The sequence below is a fragment of the Enhydra lutris genome, unplaced genomic scaffold (assembly GCF_002288905.1).
Source record: "Enhydra lutris kenyoni isolate GAN:26980312 unplaced genomic scaffold, ASM228890v2 scaffoldscaffold56, whole genome shotgun sequence".
NCBI lineage: Eukaryota > Metazoa > Chordata > Mammalia > Carnivora > Mustelidae > Enhydra > Enhydra lutris.
In genome coordinates, this window is record NW_019154140.1 from 10,613,625 (window position 1) to 10,629,760 (window position 16,136).

Sequence of the window (16,136 nt, forward strand, 5' to 3'; positions counted from 1 at the left end):
TCCTGGTCCTAGTTTCTGGTTCCTACCAGGTCCTGAGCGCTGAGCCCACTTCCTCTAAACCCACGTGAGCGGTCCCCAGTCCGGGTGATGCCAGGCTCTTGCCTTATGGGAGGGGTTCTGGAGACTATAAACTCAGGAATGTGGGAGCTTCCTGGATGCCTCACTGCCCCCTGCAATTATGGGTCTCAGCGGCTCCTCTGCTTGCTGAAAGCATTGCCCCCAGGGCTGACTTTTAACTCCTCTCCTGGCCTGTTATTTCTTTGCTCAGGTCTGCAAGTTTGAAGCTGTCAGGGAACAATCAGCCCCTTTGCTGGAGAAGGGCTGGGCTGCCCACCCTACGTCAGTGTCCTTAGAAAACTGTCTGTGTTTGGGAGGGGATGGTATCACCCTGAATGACATACAGAGTTGGGAGGACAGACAGAGCTGCCCAGGGGCTCGGGCTTCTCAAAGAAGGCATTCCAACAAGAGGCAAGAGGAAGTGGGCAGAAACACCAGCCTGGAGTCTGGCTGGCAGTCGGCCTCCCTCCATCCCTCCATCTCCCCAGCCTAGCATTCTTCATTCTGAGCGAAGTGAGGAAGATCTGATGTGCCCTGGGCTCTTTGTGGCCTGGGGAGGAGGAGAAGCGTTCTGTGCTGCATAACCACGCCAGACAGAGGGCTGGACACCAAACACATTACACATGCATTTAATAGACGCATCCCCGGGAGGGAAGAGAGAGAGCTCTCACTCCCAGCAGGTAGCTTATAAGCATCGTGGGACAGGTGGGCTGCCAACCTGGCATTGAGATGGCCTGGGAAACACCCACTCCCCATCTTTGCATCTGGAAGGTGGGGAGGAAGAAGGAGGAGTTGAAGGGGGGTGGTCTCCGCAAGATAAGCCATATGTAAATGTTGAGAGAGGGAGGGCATTGGCACAGAGAGGGCGGTGGGGGGGCACTCTGGGGACTGTCAGGAGGGCAGAGGCTAGCTTAAGCTGGGGAATGGGGTTTAGCCAGGACGCCAGGCTTGCTTCCTGGCAGCACAGATGGGCCGGGGAGAAGAAGGAGAAGGACCCAGGTATCGTGTCTGTGAGTATAGACAGGCCAGGTCAGCAAGTGGGCAGGCTTCCGGGCAGGGATGGGGGAGTGGGGTGGCTGCTTTTAATGCTTGTAGCTCTTCCGGCTGGAGGATGTGGTAGAGACAAACTTGACACTGGAGCCACTGTTCCCGAGGCCCCGGCTGCTACTGGCGCTGAAGCTGGAGCTGCCCAGGCCTGAGCCCAGGTTGTGCCCAGCGCTGGTGGTAAAGGAGTAGCCGCTGCCCCCACTGAGACCCAGACTTCCGCCTCCAAGGCTGCCGCCGCCGCCGTAGCCGCTGGAAACAGTGGAGGTGACCACAGCTGCCAGAAGAGAAGAGAGAGAGTCAAGACCCAGGGCAGGAGAGAAGAGACCTGGAGTGTCAGGGCCCGTGCCCCCATGTCTGTGGGGTGAGGATGTGGTTGTCTGGTCAGGCAGAGTTTTGCCTCCTTCCAGGCTTCCCGCCCACTTAGTGGGAGCTCTTGTCTGTGCTCAGCCTGGTGGTCTTCCCTGGGCCACTCTTCCTGTCTGGAATGGCTTCCTGCTTCCTCTCTGCTACTTGGCGCCTAGCTGTTCTTTTCAGAACTTAATGGAGACTTCTTACATTCAGGAAGCGATTCTATTCCATGTGCCTTTCCCTTTGATCCCTTCACACTCCCCTGCCACTCTGTCCCCTTCTCCTTCTGTGGGCCTGGCTCTGGCTTCTCTCTTCTTTCCGGGGGGCACGTACACATTTCCCTCGGTGTCCCCAGCCTCTGCACACTGAATCCCAGAATGGAGCTGGAGTAATCTTGCTAGACCAAGTGACAGATGACCCACTGGCCAGCCAACTCTGCTTCCATTCTGCCCTGCTCCCCAACCTGCTCTTTTTCTAGCTCTTATAACCATGCATCACCTTCAACATGCAATCCCTACACTGGGCTCTTCAGAAGGGAAACTGAAATAAAAATGGATGGTTACAGAATGAACTGTGTCCTCCAAAAAAAAAAAAATAGGTTGAATTCCTCACTTCCAGTACCTGTGAATGCAACCTTATTTGGCAATGGGATCTTGCAGATGGAATCCAGTTAAGATACAATTATTAGGGAGGGCCCTACCCAATAGAACTCGTGTCCTTATAAGAAGAGGAAGGACGTCCACATGAAGACAGACACATAGGGAAAGGGCCATGTGATCACAGAGCCAGAGATCAGCATGATGCAGGGCAGGGAGCACTGAGAACTCTCCAGAAGCATGACACAGTACATTTCTCTTATCTGAAGCCCCCCAGTTTGTGGTACTGCAATGCGGCAGCCCTGGATAACAAACATGGACTTTCATGCGCTTTCAAGAGAAAAGGAATGTTAGAACTTACAGCAGCCATCCCCAAAACTAGCTCTGAAGGGTCTCGGGAGCCACTAGACAAGGATATCAGTGAAGGAGGACAGCTGGGTAGTTTAGAGAGCTCTGCCTTCTAGAGTCATCAGTTGACATAATCGTTGGTTTTGTGAATCCTATATCAGGAATACCAAACTCACTTGTAGGATGCAAGCTGGAAAAGTCATCCCAGTCGGCCTCATGATGCCAGCAGTGAGCTCTGTGAGTGACCTCCACCCTTAGTGGCATGGGGTTGCACCAGCTTACTACCACCTCTCCCTTCCCGAGCAGCTGCACCCACCAGCCCTGTCCTATGCGCTCTTGCTGCCTGGAAAAACCTGGGTGACCTTCTGCTGTTATACTCTGTAAACTAGAGCGGCAGGGCTTCTCCCCACACCATTCCCGGAAGGTGTGGCCTTCCTGGCCATGCCCTTCGGCCCAGCGTGGAGGCTCCCTCCACAGGCTGAGGGCACAGCAGGCTTTCCTAAATCCTCTCTGTAGTGAATGCTCTTGTCTGATCTAGACTTCCACCTCCAGTGAGAAAGGGGTGGGGTCCTGGGAGGTGGGGGGCGGAACCTGTGGGTCTAAACCCATGCAGAGGGGTCACAGAAAACCTCTGCTCACCCTCCCTTTGGTGCTCTGTCCCTTGCAAAGAGGTAAGAAGTGGGACATTAAAGACTCTCTCCTAAAAAAATTAAAAAGGAAGAATGAAAAAGACTCCTAATATGGCTCTCCTTTTAAAGAATTCAAGACCTCAAACCTCAAAATGAACCCTGTCTGAGGGGGGTCCCCTCCCATGTCTTGTGCATGCCCTCTGCCCTCCCCCGTGATGCCACCTCCCTGCCCCAACCACATGCACGTGAACTGACACAGAGGACGTCATACTCACAGATGTTAACAGGAGAAACACCCTCTCCGCTCAGCCTGATCAGGGGGAAGAGGGAGAAGGAACGTTACTATTACGTCCAGCAGCTCGTGGGCATTTAAAATCACATTTTTGTAATGAAGCACATTGAAAAACCCTCTATTATTTTTATTGCAGCTGTGAGTGGAGGTTGAAATAATTTAAATAGTAGTAGTATTAAAAATAACAATCTGGAGGAAAACCTGTAATCTCAGAAACACATTTTTTTTGGGGGGAGGTTCAAGCTAGGTAGACACCTGGAGGAAATGAAAGGGAATCATACACTAGAGTGGGCTGGAAAGGCAGGGCTCCTTAAGGAATAAGATTTCCCTCTCAACAATGGACCGTTGTCAGGCATGGGGCAGTGCCTGGGGTGATTAGAGGTGTGCAGAGGAGACTGAGTCATAAACATAACAATAACAATAATCAGCCCATTATTGTAGCAACCAGAGTAATTTTGCTTTCGCATGCTAAGGACAGAGCTGGACTTCATTCATAAACACATACTTAGAACATTAAAAAGGACTACATACCTGTTACCCACATTATGCCACTTAATTCTCTTCATGACCCCATTCAGTAGGTGTCGCTACCTCCATTTGGTGGATGGGGAAACCGAAGCTCAGAGAGGTGAATTAATTGCCCGTGTTCACAAAGCTAGATTTGAAGCCAGACTCCCTTTGCTCCAAAGCCCATATCTTTGGCCACAAAACTGAATGATCACTAGCATTTTTTGACACTTGTTATGGATCGTGAAATGTTCTAAGGACTTCATGTGTATTCCCTTATTTTAACACTTTTTTTTTTTAAAGATTTTATCCATTTATTTGACAGAAAGAGATCACAAGTAGGCAGAGAGACAGACAGAGAGAGAGGAGGAAGCAGGCTTCCCGCTGAGCAGAGAGCCCGACTCGGGGCTCCATCCCAAGACCCTGGGATCATGACCTGAGCCGAAGGCAGAGGCTTAACCCACTGAGCCACCCAGGTGCCCCTTATTTTAACACTCTTAATAACATATAGGATGGAAACCATGGTTAGCCTCATTTCATACGTGAGGAACAGAAAAGTAAAGTAATTTGCCCTCAGTCACACAGCTAGTAATCGGCAGAACACTGAACTTTGGGGATCAGATGATTTGCCTCTTTATTCCATCACAAAGAATCTGAGGACCAGAGAAAGGACACTGGCTTTCCTGAGGTTACGTAGCAAGTTGGTGGTAGGCCTGTCTGCCCAAATCCTGGGACAGTTTATTCTCATACCAGACCTGCTGCATAATACAATTTCTCCTTTGATAGAATTTTATTACTTAGGAGCTGATCAGATGGTAGATTTTTATGGGGTGTGAGAAGCAGTTGTGCTTCAAATAATGGCATTTGATAATGAGTTACTAACCTGGAAAGAAATTGCACCTGCTTGTTTTAGTTCTTTTTTTTTTTTTTCTTTCTCATAGCCCAGGTCTGTCTGCATTCCAGGAGAAGAGGGGGCCACAGCAACCTGAGCCCTTAGGCATGCTTGCGCAGCTGGAACAGAGGGGGTGCATCTGTCCTCACCTGCACTCCTCGCCCTCCAGCAGCTTGCGGTAGGTGGCGATCTCCACGTCCAGGGCCAGCTTGACGTTCATGAGCTCCTGGTACTCGCGCAGCAGCCGGGCCATGTCCTGCTTGGCCTTCTGCAGGGCCTCCTCTAGGTCCACTAGCTTGGCCCGGGCATCCTTGAGGGCCAGCTCTCCACGCTGTTCTGCGTCAGCAATGGCCGTTTGCAGGCTGGAACACTATAAGAAAAGGAGGAAGCCACGAGCCTAACTGACAACCCCTGGGGGTGTGGTGCTTCTTGGGTAGGAGTCCTAGAAGCATAGCAGGATGACCCGGGAGAAATGAGTGTGCAAGGAGCTCTTGGCCCTGCCAAAACTCTACCTGTTTCTTGACGCTGTCGATCTCGGCTCTCAGCCTCTGGATCACCCGGTTCATCTCAGAGATCTCTTGTTTGGTGTTGCGAAGATCATCGCCGTGCCGGCCGGCTGTGACCTGCAGCTCCTCGTACTGATGGAATCAGAGCAGAGTGAGTCTCCTTGTCAAACACCTGGGCTGGGTACTCTCCATGTGCACAGCCTGGCCCTCAGGGCCACCCGCAGGCCCAACCATTCGCTGATCATTCACGCACTCCCTTGCTCAGTCATTTTGGTGGTATTTCTTAGTCCCACCCACCTGCCAGGCACGTGCCAGGCTTTGGGAGTATCACGGACAGCATCATCAGACCCATGCTTACAGTTTATTGGGGGAAATAGATGTTAATGAAAAATTATTGAATTTACAGTTCCAAACTGGGATGAATGTCCCTTAGGAAATGAATGGGTAGTGTAACAAAGGAATCTGACCCAGATACGGAGTTGTGGGGAGGAGCTCAGGGAAGTCCTTCCAGAGATAGAGGTGTTCGAGCTGTGTGCTGAAGGGTGGGAAGGAGTGATCTAAGTGATAGGCTGGGGAGAAAACATTCCAGATCGGGGAGATAGTCTGTGTGAAGACCCTGGGGCAGGAAGAAGCATGGTGAGCTCTGGGCAGGTGGGAGTGGGGGAGAAAAGGTGACTTGGTTAGTGTCCTTTAGGGATCCCGGTCACGGGACATACATCCAGACCCATGTGACCATGAATTTTGGTAGCTCTCCAGACGTCAGTGTTGGGGGTGTTGGATGGAGCCAGGCTGAAGGGGGCACAGTTCTGAAGACTTTGTAACAGGATCCCCCATCTGAGGGAGCTCTCTACCTAGTGGGGCATATCCAGGATGCACTCATTTAGGAGAAACAAACGCCCCTGTCTCCAGCCCACACATTTCCCAGGGAAGAAGAGCCTCTGCCCAAGTGAAGATCTGTCTGGCTTTGAAAGTGCTGGGTGGCCCAGCGGCTCCATTTCTAGATAAACATGGTTTAAGGGAACAACAGTCCCTACCAACAAAAGGAAATGTTCACTGTAAATCTCAACTACTATAAATTTCAACTTAGGCACATCTCTCCTCCATTCACCATCTGCCTCTGCCTCTAGGGGGGATGTCCCTCTGCATTGTGCACCCCAGGACCTGATACCCTCTTCCTTCCTACCATGTTGCAGTGGTAGGGACTAAGGCAGTGTGCACAGCAGGGCAAAAGATGGAAGCCACATGTAGGTGAACAGCTGGCCCTGAGAGGGGTCTGCATTGGGCAGAGAGGTGATCTCATGGATTGGACTATCCAGTCCCTACAACCTCCAATGCCAAACCTTCTTCTGGCCATCTGTGACTTTGGACAGTAGCTCTCAATGGTCATCCCAATGTCCCTTTTTTTGATAGAGTCTTTTGCTCAGCAAAGTCCTCATTTCTATCTTCTGGCCCCCGCAGGATTGCTTATTCTCCCTTAAATGCCTCCCCCGTCCTTGGCCATCTATTGTCCCTGGATGCTTCCAAATGCAAGGAAGACCCACCTCTTCTTGGAAGCTTTTTATTAATCAAAAATAAACTGTTTGCAGCTTATTTATTTACAACTCCGCAATGCTGCTTGACACAAGTGTGTTGAATAAATAAGCCATTTAGAAATAGCTCTGTGACTCTTTCTTGGTTGTTTTGGAGTCTCACCCAGGCCCAACCAGATCATAAGTGATATGGGGACAAGGGCTGACCTGAGCACCCAACATTGCTTGACCATATGGTAAGGGGTATGGTTGGGTTTCCACACCCATTTCAAGTTGACTTTTCATAGCACCGGACACTTCTGCCATGTTGAAAGAAACAGAAATGCTCCTATATTCCCTGATGCTCATGGCTAATAGTTAAATGATTATTCGGGGCTTCAGATAACACTAGTCCCAGAACCTATCACAGAGGTGCCTACACTCACCTTGGTCTGGTACCAGGACTCGGCCTCGGCCCGGCTACGGTTGGCGATGTCCTCGTATTGGGCCTTGACCTCGGCGATGATGCTGTCCAGGTCCAGGCTGCGGTTGTTGTCCATGGACAGGACCACAGACGTGTCACTGACCTGGGTCTGCATCTGGGATAGCTCCTGTAGAGCCAGAAAATTCAGCATCACCAAGGCATAAAAAGAAATGTTCTTGAAATCACACGACCAACTACCTGTCTAGGTCAGGAATCCCTTCTTGGCTTCCCTTGGAGGGATTCTTCCAGCCCTTCCCTGGGCACTTGAAGCCATTTAGGGACTCCAATGCCAATCCCAGAAAAGTTTCCGGGTCACAGATCAGTGCGATGAGGGTGTGTGCCCCAGCATAGCTTCTCAAGACACCCACCTGTGTATTTTCCCTGAGTGTGAAGGGTGAGCCAGTGTTCTCTGGTTCAAATTATATTGAGTTGAATATGACATATGTTGATTCATATGCCAGCATAAAAGCCTTCTTTAGGATACAGTGAGTTTTAGGACCCTGCTTCCCCCTGTACAGTGTGACTTCATCGTTCCCTACTTCTTTCTCTCCTTCAAAGACCCAGGTCTCTGCCTTCAGAGTGGCAGTGCCCAGAAGGAGGCACCTTCAGAGGGCAAGAAGCACCCTGAACTGAGGGGTAACTTGCCTTTTCTGAACTTTTCTGGGAGAGGAGAGGGAGAGGTGTGTCTTGATTCCTTGGAAATGCTACCCAGGGATCTGGGATTCAAGAATCAGCACTCCGTCTTTGCTGCCAAGGGGTGGGGGAAGCAGCCTCAGAGCTGGAGTAGGGTTTAGTGTGGCAAGATTGCAAGCAGTTCTCCCAGGTGCCCATGACCACCCAAGCCCCAGTTTGGACCATCTTGGGCAAGATGCTAGATGGAGGCCCCATAAAGATGACATTCTCTGCAGCATCCTTTTCTTCCCAGGCTGCAGACCTAGGAGGGACAAAAACATTTGCAGGCTCTTACGGCCTCAAAGAGCATCCGGAAGAAGTTGATCTCATCAGTCAGAGAGTTGACCTTGGCCTCCAGTTCCACCTTGTTCATGTAGGCTGAGTCCACATCCTAGAACAACAGCACAGGATGCTCCTCTGAGACCTGGCCCCAAGCAGTGAGTCCTGAAGAAGTTGGGCAGACTCCTCCCTGGCCCCTCCAGGTTAGATTTTAGTAAACTCTGGATCTGGGGCTTGGGGTTGTGGTGGGTGATTGTAGAGAACTGGGGGTTTGAGTCTCCTGAGCTAACAGAAACCCTAGCAGGGTCAGGGGAACATAAATACAGAGGGAGCATTTTGGCAGATTTGAGCTCTCCAGATACTCTGAAGGGTTCTGTGCCATTTCAAGGGTCAAGTCACTGCATACTCCAAGATTCAGTTTCGAATCTTCACCTTTGAGAGACATTTCCACCCACCTTCTTCAGGGCCACAAACTCATTCTCAGCAGCGGTGCGCTTGTTAACTTCATCCTCGTACCTGTAAGCACAGAGGAGAGGGGGCGTGCTGTTGAGCAAGGGTTCAGTTGAACTCTTCCCCGACTGAGGAGCATTTCTGGTGTAGCAAGAGTTAAGAGACCTCAGATCCTTTCCAGCTCTTCCACTGACCTGTGTATGACTTGGGGTGATTCACTTAACCTCTATTTCTCCCTCTATAAAAGGGGAATCATTTCTTCTGCCAGCAGTTTTTTCTTCTTATTATTCCTTTTGTAAGAGTAGAAGGTGAGCATGGAACTAATGGGAATAGAAATACATACTTATGCAACTCCATCTTCTTAGAGATGCACAATTGCAGTCTTTAAAAAATGTTCCTGCCTCTAGTGGCTGCTGGAACTGCGGGGTAAATTTTGCTTGTTCAGGAAGGAAACCATTCCTGGTAGATTGTGAGGTCTTTTCACTGAGCCTCAGAGCAGCTGTGTGATCAGCATGCTTTCAGTAAATAAGAGTGGCTCTAATTCAGAAACCAAGGGTAAGTCAGCTAAGGAGTTAGGGGGGACAACCCTTTTTATTGGATACCTCACCTACTGCAACGTGGATGATGGCCAATGAAATTTTGCCTCCCCCAGGAGGATTGCCTCATTTACACTGGGAATGCACCAGCTCAATAATAGGGCCCGTGCCAGCAGAGTTAAGGAATATTCTGGCTGTGAAATGGTATCATGCTTTCCAGAATAGCCATGTTATGTTAGATGATGCAGACATCCCTTTGTGGTCATGTGGACAGGTCAGAATAGGCTTCTTGTTAATAGCGACGGGTGAGATGCGAGTCTCTTTGTTACTCTATGCCATGCTATCTTCCAATCACGGGATAATGACTCCAAGTTCCAAACCTCCCTGTGGGCACTGGTATTTGCTGCTTTGCACCTTGCTGGTCCTATTAAAAAGGAGTCCTGAGACGACTGTGTGTGGCCAGCAGCCCGTCTTCCCCTTACCTCCCTTTGAAATCTTCCACAACGTCTTGCATGTTCCTCAGCTCAGCATCCAGCCTGCCCCTCTCCGTGGTGATGCTGTCCAGCTGCCGGCGGAGGTCATTGATGTAGGTATCAAAGAAAGGCTCCAGGTTCTGCCTCACCGTCTTGGAGCCCTGCTCCTGAAGAAGCTCCCACTTGGTCTCCAAGACCTTGTTCTGCTGCTCCAGAAACCTCACCTGGAGGGAGGGAGAATGAAATTTTTTTAAAGATTTTATTTATTTATTTGACAGACAGAGATCACAAGTAGGCAGAGAGGCAGGCAGAGAGAGGAGGGGAAGCAGGCTCCCCGCTGAGCAGAGAGCCCGACTTGGGGCTTGGATCCCAGGACCCTGGGATCATGACCTGAGCCGAAGGCAGAGGCTTTAACCCACTGAGTCAACCAGGCACCCCGGGAGAATGAAATCTTGAGAAATTGGGGAGGCAGTGCCAGACACTCCAACTGATAAGGGAGAGAAGAAAAGTCCGCCTTTCACCTGATACCCATCTGTCAACTATATAAGTGACCACTCCAAATCAGAATGGGAAAGCCCTTGACGCTGCCCCACTGTTCTCTGGGGCTTCCATAGAACTGGTGTGGTGGGCTTAGAGGTCTCTAGGGGCAGACTCTATTCTTGGGTTGAGTGTCTTGACAACACCTGCTCTGAGTAAGGCTAGTTGGCTCAGTAGAAACTCCTCCCATGGAGAACAATGTAGCTCTTCCCGCGGTGTTGACTAAACCAACTGCATGGCTCCCAGGGAGGATGAAGGAACTTTCCACAAGGTCCCGTGGGGCCATCTGGCCCCACTTGCAAGGTACTTGTTGAGTGGATGTGTTTTTCCACAGGGAGGCCATTGCCTTACTGCTCCCTGTCCGTGCAGAGGGCCTCTCCAAGCGTTCCCGCCACCCCACTCCAATGGCACACATGCATCCCCCCAGCTCACCTTGTCGATGAACGAGGCAAACTTGTTGTTGAGGGTCTTGATCTGCTCCCGCTCCTCTTTCCGCACCCGCTGGATGGCGGGGTCGATTTGCAGGTTGAGGGGAGTCAGGAGGCTCTGGTTGACGGTGACCTCTTGGATGCCTCCAGGCGGGCAAACAGGGAAGCCGGAGGCTCCATAGCCTCCTCCGGCTGTGCCCCCATAGCCAAATCCACTGCTGACCCCAAACACACTGCTGGCCCTGCCACCAAAGCCACCTCGAAAGCTGCTGCCGCACCCCCCAATGGAGACCCGCCTGGTGCCCCCCAGGTTGTAGAGGCTGCGGCTCCCGAAGCCAGCCCCAGCGCTGCTCATCCTGCCCAGCCCCGCACCACCGCCTGCAGAGCGGACCACGGAGACCGAGCTGAAGCGGGAGCGGCCAGTGGCTGGGGTGGTGGCCGAGGCCGCGCTGAAGCTCCTGCGGCTGCCGGTCTGGAAAGTGATGCTGGACTGCCTGGACATGGTGGCTGAGCAAGGCTGGCGAGGAGAGCTCCTGACACGGGCGCGTGTGACAGGGGTGGGGTGGAGAAGATGGGGCACCTGGGGAGCCCAAGGCCGCCTTGGCTTTTATGGGCCTGCGGGAGGGGTGGGGCGCTGCCGAGGGAGGCCTCTGATGGCATCCCCCGGGCATTCGCCAGCCCTGAGCTCACGCTCAGCGCCCCTCCGGGACGGTGTCAAGGCCACTGGTTGGTTCCCTGGCATCCCTCCCCCACGTGGAAACTCCTTTCCAGTCGCAACTTGATCAGCAGACGAATGAGAAGCACGCTAATTGCTTTCAGTCATGTCCTAATCATGCATCTCTTAATGGGCTCTAAAAACACCGCCTCATTTCTAAACCGCTTCCTTAGGCCTGGGACCCACCCCCTCCTGGGCAAACATCGTGTGTCAAAACAAGTGCCACGATTCCCTGTTTCCCAGGCCTTCCTCTTCCCACCTGTGCTTCCTGCCCCTGAGCCTTTTCTCACCAAGTGCCCTCTGTGTCCCCTGCCCCACGCTGTCCTTCCAGGTCCTAAAAATCCTGGTTCACACTCACCTTTCTTAGGAAACCATCCAGTTTTGATTGCTCCTTTGTTTTCCTCATAAGCTTCCTTCTCTACAGTGTAGGTCACAATTGATGTCCTGGAGCGGGCGGCCATGCACACACATATGTCCTGTCTGCTCCACAACAGGACTCTCGGGACCAGCCCCTCTGTCTGTCTGCTGCAGAGAGAAGCTGTGAGTGTGGGGCGATGGGTTTGAGTCCCAGCCCCACTTACTCGTCGTGAGACCCTGCGCTGCACAGGAGCCTTCCCCGAGCCTCAGTTCAGGTATCTGTAAAGTGGGGTTTGTGACGAGGATTCGTGTGGGAAAACAACTGTTGCAATGCCTAGGACGTGTGAATGCCGAGGAAGCGTTTGTGGAGATTTCTCTCCTTCTGGTGCGTCAAGCACATATGAATGAAGAGCCAGCCGCATGTCCCTCCCTGTGGCAAGTCTGGTGGGGATTTGAAACGAACACCATACACGTTCTTTTTCTTTAGTAACAGGCTTGTGGTATGAATAGGAAGACAGAACTGAAGTTCATTAATTTATACAAAAGTGATGTACCATAAACTGCCTCCCGGCTCTATCTGAGGCTGCCTTATTCCAGAAACTTCCCAGACTGATCACTCCGGCTGAAGGCCGGGGGTCCCTGGCTTTCAGTCTTGATCTTAAGAGCTCTGGGGGTTGCACTAAGTGGAGGGTGCCCAAGAAATTTGTCTTGTTTTTCCCTGTTCGTCTTGTGGACTGAGCCCACATCCCCGTCAGTGGAAACCAATAGGAAGCCTGCAAACTTCTGGTCTCCCCTTTCTTTTCCTCTCACCCCACTGCTTCTACCCCGGGGTGGGGGAGCCAAACAGAGATATTGTTAGGTTTTCTTTTATCTTACTGACCGCTTGCTCCTTGCTCTGGTTTCAAAAGCTAGCAAAGTGAGAGAGGAATGGCAGTATATTCAGTTGCCGGAAACTGTGTCCCTGAATGGTAAATTCAACAGACCAGTGGTACCCAGCTATGGAGAAGTTGAGCCAGATTCCTTGGTCTTCCCACACAGGTGTCCTTTCAGAGATGCACGTGGAATGATGGGCTAGCTGATGCTCACCGGCCTGGAATGACAGCTTGGCCCTGGTTCATGGAGCTCTTTCCTCCTTGCGGCTGAGGCGAGCCGGGGTGGGGGGAGCTCTCCTCCGTGGAGAGATTGTTTGAGAGTCTCAGTTTCCACAGGGAACCTATGAATCATAGCTTTTGTTGATACAAGGCAAGAGGAGCATGGGAGTTCTCTCACCGGGTTGTCGGGGTGCTCAGCTCTGAGCCGGGTGGTTCATGCGTCTGGGGCGGAAAGAATAATTGTCTTTGTTTTCCGTATTCATCTCATGATAATCTTTCTCCCAGAGAAGAGACACTCATTTCCTGACCTGTGCTGAGGAAACCCTTCAGAGCTTTCCACCAACAGAGGCCGGTGGAGAGGTTTAGGGAGCGCTGTAGCCTATGGCAATGGGGGCCACCTCCACTTTTTCCCCTCACGCTTCCTGTGTGGGAGTTGACTCCAGTCCGCCTTCCTGCCTGGGTCCTTCCTTTCTTCCCTATACCCTCTTGCGGAGCCCTATTCCCAGGCATTACCTCTCGTCCTGTTTCCATTTATCATGTGTCTGGGACGGCCCCCTTCTTCCCCTCCCTCCTCTCTCTAATTTTTCCACCCGGACTGTTTCCAGAGCTGGACTGTCTCCCTCATGGACTTTGGTGACATAGATGGAAATGGATAAGCCTCTGACTTTTGTTCTTCCTTTACTCCCTCTTCTATGGTCTTTGACCTTCATGGTGGCTTTCTCTCCAGTGAACGATGTCTACATGAATGCCGAGGATACCCCAGCCTCCCTGATAGCCTGTGTCACTGTCCCCTTCAAAACCTCAAAACTTGAGACTATTAATACCCTCTTCTTTCCTTTCTGCCATGGAAGGTTGTCTGTTTTGATATTAACCTCCTTTATAATTCTGCCTACAACTCACCCTCAAGAAGGCTTCTCAGATGAACTGCACTCAGGTATTGACCCCTTTCTGCATGTTTCCTGAGACTACCTGTTCAGGCTTGCCCGTCACTTTGTATTTCCACCGCTTTGGTTTTCTGGTGGTCCAGGAGCTAGCTTACCCCTGAGGGTTAAGACTGTTTTTCGTCTACCACCACCCCTCGCCCCGGACTTGCCTCCTACCACCCCATATGGAAGGTGCAGTTCACCCAAGTTAGGTTGACTAGTTCAGAGAAGAACTACATACTCTTCTCTGTTCTCCACATCTCCTGAGTTCCTACAACATGGTGTTCCTGGGTCTGTCCGGAGGAATTTTCTGGAGGTTTTGGGGAGTGGTGGGTCAAGGGCTATGGTGTGTGCTCTGCTGCCCCAGGCTGTTCCCCATCCATCCAGCTCAGGGTGGGCTCTCCCATCCCCAGAGGGACACTGAGGTCCTTGGTGGTGGTAGATTTCACGGAGACCAGGCTAGAGTGGCAATCAGGGCTGTGGAAGTCGGTGGAGGAGGCAAGGAAGGTACAGAGGCATGCCTCCCGAGGCCGAAGGAGTTGGGGGGGGCACACCAAGGAGCTTTGGCTTCCAACCAGCCAAGGCCAGAGAAGGTAAGGCAGGCTTGGTGGGGACAGAAGGGATTAGGTAATTCCTTAGAGCAGACAGTTTTGAGGCACAGACCCAAGTCCCTGAGTACAATCTCAGAGGACGCAAGCCCCAAACCACCCACCCCCCAATCCTTCCATACACAGGGATGGACCGCTCCTCTAGTTAATAACTATTTCTTAACACCTACAGTGTGACAGACATTCACTGTTCCAGGCACGGGAGATAGAGTGGTGAATTAAATGTGCACAGCACCTTCCTCCTGGAGTATGTGCTGAAAGAGAAAGGGGAGCTGAGGCTGTCGGGGCAGGTGGGGGGGGCATCCCATGTGGCTCTGCCAGTTTACAACTCCCAGGGGCTGAATGGAGAGAAGAGAGTTCTATTGTGGTGCTGCCGGAGACATCGCAACCAGAAACCCTTTCCCACCTGGGTTGTTGGTGCATGCCAGGGCAGCCGACTCCCTTCATGTCTGGGACATCTGAGAGGCACCACCCGGTCTGCCCCTGAGGGGGTCAGACTCCATCCCACGGTCCCCTTCCCACTGCATTAAGGGGCAATCACTGCTGTCCAAAGGGCACTAGATATGCCTGTCGCTCTCAAGAAGCCACCAAGATTCACCACTTGGGACCTCTCCTTGCTCATGGCCAGACCTTGCTTGATCCACTCCCTTCTACTGTCCATATAATCAGGCCTTTCCGTGGAGCCCAGATTTGATGGGCAGGTGCGTGCCTTGGGCAAGTGGGAGGGCAGCCCTCAAGTCCCCTTCAGCCAATTTTAGTGACAAAACGGGATGCTCTTTTCATTCAAGTTTGTGTTTAAGTGATGGTGGAACAGCCCCTTCCCTCCAAAATCAAGTTCTCCAGACATACCCAGCAGACGTGCACGTGCGAAGCATGAACACACGGACATGCATGTCTTAAGAACATTCACGGAACAACAGTCTTGACGCGACGTGGTAGCAACTGGGTGTGTCTAGAGACTGGGTGTGTCTAGGAAGAGAAGTGACATGAAGGAGTAGGGCCAGGCCTTTGAGCCCGAAGGAGCCTCAGCGATGAGGGCACCCAGGACAAGAGCCATCTGAAGGCGATGCAGCTGTCTGGTAGCCTAGCAGGAGTCCTGATTCCCTGGGCTGCCCACATTTGCCCGGAGCCTCCCTCACTTCACAGCCAGTGAGAAAAGCCCCCATTGCCCAGGAAGCACAGCTGGGTCCCCTCCTAGAGGGATGGGATGGTGCGGGCCAGCATCTCCAGGCCCCCCTGTGCGTCCCACAGAAAGCAGGCACAGGGATTCAGACAAGACAGGCTTCAGGTGTGTCTTGGCTGCCACCTCTGACCACTTTAAGGGCTTCATTTGTTCCCTGGATCAGGGTGCTTCACCAGGTCCCTCCCGCTGTTGCCAAGGAGGAACAGCCAAACAGGGACACTGCTGGCAGAGGAAAGTGGGGGCGACTGGAATGCCCCCTATGGCTCTTCCTGGACCTCTGTGAATAGAGAGCACAATACCCAGAAACCCTGGACAGGTGGAATGGCACGCTGCCACGGTCCATGGGAACAGGCTGGGTGGGCTGGGTGACACTGCTGCACCATGGGAGGCTGTTGACACCAGCCACTGGCACCTTCCAGGGCTCGGGGGTGCTGTCAAGGTCTGGGGTATTTGTCACCAGCAGGGAAGTAACAGCCAGAAGCCGTGCAGGGCTTGGCACCACCTCAGGGTCTCGTAAACTTGGACAACATGGAAGCCCTTCCCTCCTTCTTGCCTCCCAGTGTCATCCCTCACTCCTGGTCACATCTGAGGGGCACTGCTAACCGGTGCCTTCAACCAAGGTGCATCTGTTCATTTGTTCATTTATTCTTTCAACGAATACTGGTTGGGA

General features: G+C 52.2%; 1 protein-coding gene across 1 annotated transcript; it reads right to left on the bottom strand.

Moving 5' to 3' along the window:
* Positions 1-1,139: 1,139 nt before the first annotated feature.
* Positions 1,140-11,091, bottom strand: LOC111157812 (keratin, type II cytoskeletal 75). Its single transcript, XM_022519473.1, has 9 exons — positions 10,594-11,091; positions 9,634-9,848; positions 8,621-8,681; positions 8,182-8,277; positions 7,177-7,341; positions 5,229-5,354; positions 4,866-5,086; positions 3,301-3,335; positions 1,140-1,378 (listed from the first exon to the last, which is right to left on the bottom strand). The coding sequence occupies exons 1-9, from the start codon at positions 11,089-11,091 to the stop codon at positions 1,140-1,142; spliced, it is 1,656 nt and encodes a 551-aa protein (XP_022375181.1).
* Positions 11,092-16,136: the final 5,045 nt, after the last annotated feature.

Excerpts from the sequence above, each read along its gene's own strand:
- LOC111157812 (XM_022519473.1), bottom strand. The coding sequence starts at position 11,091 with ATGTCCAGGCAGTCCAGCATCACTTTCCAGACCGGCAGCCGCAGGAGC. Across the intron at positions 9,849-10,593 it reads TTGCCTCGTTCATCGACAAG|GTGAGGTTTCTGGAGCAGCA; the intron begins GTGAGCTGGGGG and ends CCCTCCCTCCAG. Across the intron at positions 7,342-8,181 it reads TCCGGATGCTCTTTGAGGCC|GAGCTATCCCAGATGCAGAC; the intron begins GTAAGAGCCTGC and ends CTGGCTCTACAG.